Source organism: Bubalus bubalis, chromosome 4 (assembly GCF_019923935.1).
Source record: "Bubalus bubalis isolate 160015118507 breed Murrah chromosome 4, NDDB_SH_1, whole genome shotgun sequence".
In the NCBI taxonomy this organism is placed as follows: domain Eukaryota; kingdom Metazoa; phylum Chordata; class Mammalia; order Artiodactyla; family Bovidae; genus Bubalus; species Bubalus bubalis.
Window position 1 is genome coordinate 92,672,315 of NC_059160.1, and position 6,605 is coordinate 92,678,919.

Sequence of the window (6,605 nt, forward strand, 5' to 3'; positions counted from 1 at the left end):
CTCGTGAATTACTCAGGCATGAGTCTTCTCCACCAAAGCCAAGATTGATGTTTCCTTAAGCTCTGAGTGACTGGTGAATCTATTCATAAGTTTACAGATGTGCACAGAGGGAGGCAGTTGTGGTTTAGTGACATGACCACTAAACAGGCACACGAGGTTCAAACCCCAGCTGTGTGCCACTGAACTCAGGGTAGAGGCTGGCCCTGCCTACTGTGGGTCCCTGAGCTCTAGTTTCTTCCTCTGCAAGACATAGCATGAAGGTGGTGTGGATAAAATTCCAGGATATAGTGGCCTAGCACCGTCCTTGGCTAAACCTGAGACTGCTGTGAGCCCAGGGACAGAGGACTCTAGTGGAGACCCCAGATCTGGGGCTTTCTCTGCTTCATGCTTGGGGACTCTCCCAAACCTCGACCCTGAGGAGGATAACATAAGTACAGACAAGGCTCAGGGTTGGCTACATTGGTTTATTGGAAACACAGATCTTGGAAGAGATGAACACAGCAGAGAAGGAAGGGAGATGCTGGGACAGGGTGGGGACTCTGGCCATTGGCCCCACGACAACCCAGAGTGGGGTCTTGGTTCTCCCTGCCCTGGGGTCCCTTCCTGTGGTGGCCAAGGGACTTTTTTCTAGGGTAGCCTTTCCCAGAGCGGGCGGCAGAACCCAGGAAGAGGGCATTACGCACAGACTTGAGAGGCCAGGAGTGGGACGGACCTTTTGAAGTACGAGAGAGGTTGCCTAGGGCTTGCTCCACCCAGAGCGGGGGGGGGGGGGGGGGGGGGGGGGCGGAATGCAGGGGAGGGGGCGGGGCCATGCAGGGAGGGCCCTGTCGGGCTGCGCGGGAGAGATGCGCGGGCGGGGCCTGAGTTGGGAGGCCTAACATTTGCGACAGACTCTGGCGCAGGAACCCACGCCGCAGGAGCCCACGCCGCCAGCGCCCAGGCCGCAAGACGTGACGGAATTGCAGGGGCCGCAGGGCGCGCACAGGCCAGTGCTCACCGCCAGGTTCCCGCTGCAGGGGGCGCTGCAGACGCTGCCCGTCACCGGCCGGGAGCCAGACACGCAGAGGTCCCCGGAGACGACCCCGCCGCGGGAGCTGCTGACACCTGCGAACCCCAAAGACTGAGTCAAAATTCTGGGGGACCGAGGGTGTCACGTCCCCGACTATGACCCTCTCCAAGCATCTTAAAAACTCTAGTCCAAAAGAAGCGGTCCTTCCTGCTGTCTGACCCCAAATCCCTCTTCCTGTGATGCCAGCCCACTCATATTTAGGTGTCAGAGAAAACACTGCTTCCATCCTTTACAGGAAGCGAGTAAACCCATCCACACAGGGCCTAGGATACTCACAGACATTCACGGACCCAACGCCTTCACACAGTCTGAGAGGGAGGAAGAAAAAGGCAACATTAGTGATTGAGCCAGAGCTGCAAACAGAGCTCCACAAATTCTTGGAGTGTGGTCCACGAGTGGTAAGAAGGAGCAGAGTGTCAGAAGGAAGAGTCTTCAGAATACCCCACTTCAAAGTGATAAGTGATAGGGTTGCCCCAGACCTGGCCATTGCTCAGCCAGAATCAAGGGAGGTATTTGTGTAAAGGGTGGGAATGGATAGTCAGGGCCAGGCTGGGATGGTCCTCACCTCTGCTCCTCGCCCTCCAGCAGGCGCCTGTAGGTGGCAATCTCGATGTCCAGGCCCAGCTTGGAGTTCATCACCTCCTGGTACTCCTTGAGCAGGCAGGCCATGTCCTGCTTGGCCTTCTGCAGGGCCTCCTCCAGCCCGGCCAGCTTGCTCTTGGCATCATTGAGGGCTGCCTCGCCCTGCTGCTCTGCCTGGGTCACTGCAGCCTCCAGCTTGGAGTTCTAAGGGCCCAGGAGAGAACAAGGTGGGTTATGGTCTCTCCACACAGCAGGAATCTCTCCCCTTCATTACCTGGATCACCCAGAGTGACCACAGCCTTGGTCTCAAGTCATGCAAATGGACTGCAGCATGAAAGGTGAGATCCAGCTGGGCACACATACTGCCTGTGGGAACCTGGGTGGGCCTCAAACAGCTCCTACCTGGCACTTGGCATTCTCGACCTCAGCCGTCAGCCTCTGGATCATGCGGTTCAGCTCATTGATCTCCTCCTTGGTGCGACGCAGGGTCTCCCCGTGCCGGATCACTGTGGCCTTGATCTCCTCACACTGGTGGGAAACAGAAAGGCTCATGTAACTCAGGATGGGATGTACCACCCACTCAGAACGACACGGATGATTTTCAGGTTGCCCAACACAGCCTGTGAAACCATAATGGCAACCCTGTTCTGCCACTATAACCTGAGAGCTGTCTGTACTTCTTTTACCACCTCTAGGAATCAGAATCCCCAGACAAAAGAAATCTTGTTAATGCATACCTCGCATCCCTTCCATCATGTCTAGAAGGCAGGTGTCCTGGACCACTCACCTTGCTGCGGTACCAGCTCTCAGCCTCAGCCCGGCTGCGGCTGGCGATGTCATCATAGTGAGCCTTGATCTCAGCCACAATGTTGTCCATGTTCAGGTCCCGGCTGTTGTCCATCTTGACGATGACCGAGGTGTCTGAGATGTGGGCTTGGAGAACTCGGATCTCCTGCAGATGGTGGGGCGGGAGGATGGAAGGGTCTTGTTTACACCTTGGCTTCCCCCACCACAGTGTGTACCCGCCTTCTCAGCCCTTCCTGGTCTCTAGCCCTGGCCCCCTCTGACAGCCTCCTGGACTGTAGCTCCTGCCCAAACCCCTATCCAACTCTGATCGCAGAGCAATGCCCTCTCTTCCGGGCCAGCTGCTGCTTTCTGCCTGGACCATAATCACTCACCTCCTCATACAGTCGCCGAAGGAAGTCGATCTCCTGAATCAAGGCCTCCACGTTGGCCTCAAGATCTGATTTGCGGAGGTAGGCACAGTCCACATCCTGGGAAGATGGGGAGTCTTTGAGCAAAGAGGACCCCTGGTGATCATCACCTGAATTCTTCTCTCTCCTCACACAGTACATGGAGGTGAGGAGGAAAGGATTCCCTGTGTTCCTCTTCCTGTCTTATCTCCATGCTGCCCTTCCCTGGAGGCATCTCACAACCTCCTCCCCTTCTAAGAACAAATGCCTTGTGCCTTGGAGGTGGACCACTAGCCTTTCACTCCACCTACCTGAGATCTCTTACCTCCCATGTCTCCTTCTTACCCTAAGCTTGCCAGACTGGCTCCTTTGCTCAACCACCTTGACCCTTCCCTGTTTCCCTGTAGTCCTTCAAAACTCCACCTGGCCACTGTTGGCTCTGCTCCATCCTCCCCCTAGACCCTGGGACTCTGCTCCTCCTCTTAACCAGACTCCTGAGACACTAGACAGGACACCATACCTCAAGAGAGAGACTGAAGCTTACAATGCCTCCATGGGACCCCAGCCACAGACTATCAACTCTGAAGCAGCACAGAACATCCAGAGATCAATTCAGTCATACCCCTGCATCAGGTCAGGGTGCTAGTGAATTTTACAAGGTTCCTGCCCTTGTCAAAGCCTTGAATGTGCCTTTGATGATCTGGTCTATGGGAATTTACCATCTTGACTCAGCAAGGTCACTGCACCCCACAGGGAGGTTGAGAACATAGATCTCCCCAACAAGAGTCTGTCATTCTGATATGCCCTCATGTCTGTGCTTCCCAATCCTGTGTTACTCACCTTCTTCAGAGCCACAAACTCATTCTCAGCTGTTGCTCTCAGAGCGACTTCCTCCTCATACCTGTGGAAAGAGGACAGAGGGAGGTCACCACCTTACAGGAATGAAGGAGACAACACTAAGGACCTCCCCACACAGCAAGATCCCTGGCAGCCCTGCTGGATCCTCCCTGGTTAGACTTGGGGTGTGTCTGTGATTCTCTCTCCACTTGGAATTGAGGGATCCAGGGGGTGACACTTCTGGAACCTCACAGCCCTGCTGCCCAAACTGCTCTGAGGTCACCTCTGGAGGAAAATAAGGACTCAGCACCAGCCAGGAGTGGACAGCAGCCCCTCTGGGGCACTGCAGCCCCAGCCGCTCCCTACCTGAGTGTCCAACCTAGCTCAGCTGGGGGAGGACCTATGAATCTCAGAGGCCATCAGCACTAGAGCAACCTAGACAGTGGAAAACCCAGAGACCTAGGACCTGGCAGCCCTGAGAGACACTGAGATTCATATCACATCCAGGTGCTACAGGTGGGTGCCTGAGGGGCCACACCTGGGAGAATGCAGAAGCCTCCTCCCCACAGAGCACAGGGCACTGTTGCTGGGTGATCAGGCTTCCAGAAGAGAAGCCTGAAGGAGCAGAGAAAGAGACCTCCTAGGGAATCATGGCCCTACTCATAGGCATCTGAGCAACGACTGCCTGATGGGAAGATCCTGCTGCATACCACCAACTTGCCCTGCATGGTCACATCCCCTTCTATGAAATGCTTCAGTCTCATCCAGTGGTTGAATCCATGTCCATTTCCTGTGCCCAACATCACCCCCAGCCACACTCACTTCTTCTTGTAGCCCTCCAGCACCTCCTGCAGGCTGTTGAGCTCTGAGGACAGCCTCCCACTGTCAGCCTCTACGCACTCAGCCTCCCGCCTCAGCGTCTCGATGTAGCCATTGAACAGGGGCTCGAGGTTGCTCTCGCAGCACTGGCGGTTCTGGTAGAACTGTAGCTTGGTCTCCAGCAGCTTGTTCTGCTGCTCCAGGAAGCGCACCTGCCATTTGGGGTGGGAGGAGGGGTCAGATGGCTCCTACTGCCCCAAAGCCTATTTGGGGGATGGAGGGGCCTGGGGAGGGTGCTGATTGCTTCAAGGTAAACTCCAAAACCATTACTTTTTCTGACAAAGGTCCATATAGTCAAAGCTAAGGTTTTTCCAGTTGTCATGTATGGATGTGAGAGTTGGACCTTAAAGAAGTCTAAGTGCCAAAGAATCGATGCTTTTGAACTCTGGAGATGGAGACTCTTGAGAGTCCCTTGGACTGCAAGGAGATCAAACCAGTTAATCCTAAAGGAAATCAACCCTGAATATTTATTAGAATGACTGATGCTGAAGCTGAAGCTCCAATACTTTGGCTACTTGTTGTGAAGAGTTGACTCATTGGAAAAGACCCTGATGCTGGAAAAGACTGAGGGCAAGAGGAGAAGGAGGAGACAAAAGATGAGATGGTCGGATTGTATCACTGACTCAATGGACATGAGTTTGAGCAAGCTCTGGGAGATGGTGAAGGATAGGGAAGCTGGTGAGCTGCAGTCCATGGGGTCGCAAAGAGTCGGACAGGACTGAGTGACTGAACAGCAACAACCCAAACCAAGAGCTCAGCAGAGATTAGACAGAGGGGATTGTGAAAGACAAGGCAACTTCTGAATTTCAAGATAGTGATCATGTTTGGATTTTCCATATTAGGGTGAGAGCAAGAGGTTGGGAAAGATCATTCACTTCTCAGGTCAACTGAGTTATCCTGACCTGCTGAGTCTAGATGGCATGTGGTTGGGAGCCAAGTAGAGCTCTTTTTGCATTTGACTGCCTCATCAGTCCCAGCCCAAGTTTAGTATGGGTGGGTGTGATCAAGGACACCCACTCAAAGGCTGAACTGTGGTCCTGTTCCCATATCTTGTGTGCATTTCTTGAGTCTTGTTTGCATGTATGCTTTCTTCTCTGACATGTGGTTCCAAGCCTTGTCCTTGTCTGTGGGGACTCTGCTTGTCTGGACAGAGGTTGTATATAGTACAGTGCTCTAATCAGGAGCCCCTGCTCTAGACTCATCTCTCTGGTCTGTCTGTGCCCTAGAAGTGTGTCCATCTCCTCCATCAGCCTGGGGGCTCACCTGGCCCACATCTCTCTTGCCCCCATGACTAACCCTTGAGTGCCCACCCAGGAAGGGAAGGTTCAGGAAGAGTGTGATCAAGGACACTCACCTTGTCGATGAAGGCAGCGAACCTGTTGTTGAGACACTTGATCTGCTCCTTCTCCTCTTGCTTCACGCACTGCGCATTGGGGTCGATCTCCAGGTTGAGGGGCGTGAGGAGGCTCTCATTGACTGACACGGTGGTGATGCAGGGAGGGCTGAGGCCGCCCACGCCGCCGGAGCGGTACCCGAAGCTGCGGCCGCAGTAGCCGGCACGGAAGCCCCCGCAGATGCTGCGGCTACCGAAGCCCCCGGTGAGGCCGCGGTAGCAGGAGATGCCGCGGTAGGGGGCGGCCGTAATGCAGCAGCGGCCGGGCCGGGGTCCGCAGGCGGAGATGCAGCTGAAGGCGCGGCCACGGAATCCTGATCCGCAGGTCATGATCCTTCTGGAGGTGTAGGTTGCAGAGTACAGGAGAGGTGAGCTGGAGTCTTGTGGAAACTCCAATGTCCTCCTCAAAGAGCCAGGGTCCTATTTATGCTCAGGTCGGAAGGGGCTTGGCTATGCAGATGCAGTTGTGGCAATTTGTGCTTTATGGGCTTGTGTGGCTAGCTGAGGTCAACGCCTCTCTAGAATGTGCTTTAATAGTGGCCCGCACCCTCCTCTGTGTAAAGGATGCCAGTCCCTGGGCTGTAAGGGACTCGGCATGTTTCATCTTCAAAGTGCCTTGCCAGCTGGGCATGCAGTCATCTGAGGAGACTGG

General features: G+C 54.8%; 1 protein-coding gene across 1 annotated transcript; it reads right to left on the reverse strand.

The window, feature by feature from the left end:
* Positions 1 to 444: 444 nt before the first annotated feature.
* Positions 445 to 6,361, reverse strand: LOC102408540 (keratin, type II cuticular Hb1). The gene is made up of 9 exons (XM_025284228.3): positions 5,915 to 6,361; positions 4,504 to 4,712; positions 3,685 to 3,745; positions 2,830 to 2,925; positions 2,439 to 2,603; positions 2,054 to 2,179; positions 1,635 to 1,855; positions 1,346 to 1,377; positions 445 to 1,104 (listed from the first exon to the last, which is right to left on the reverse strand). The coding sequence occupies exons 1-9, from the start codon at positions 6,281 to 6,283 to the stop codon at positions 875 to 877; spliced, it is 1,509 nt and encodes a 502-aa protein (XP_025140013.1). The 5' UTR covers positions 6,284 to 6,361; the 3' UTR covers positions 445 to 874.
* Between the last annotated feature and the right edge of the window lie 244 nt (positions 6,362 to 6,605).

Excerpts from the sequence above, each read along its gene's own strand:
- LOC102408540 (XM_025284228.3), bottom strand. The coding sequence starts at position 6,283 with ATGACCTGCGGATCAGGATTCCGTGGCCGCGCCTTCAGCTGCATCTCC. Across the intron at positions 3,746-4,503 it reads CTGGAGGGCTACAAGAAGAA|GTATGAGGAGGAAGTCGCTC; the intron begins GTGAGTGTGGCT and ends CTCTTTCCACAG. Across the intron at positions 1,378-1,634 it reads CTGGAGGGCGAGGAGCAGAG|ACTGTGTGAAGGCGTTGGGT; the intron begins GTGAGGACCATC and ends CCTCCCTCTCAG.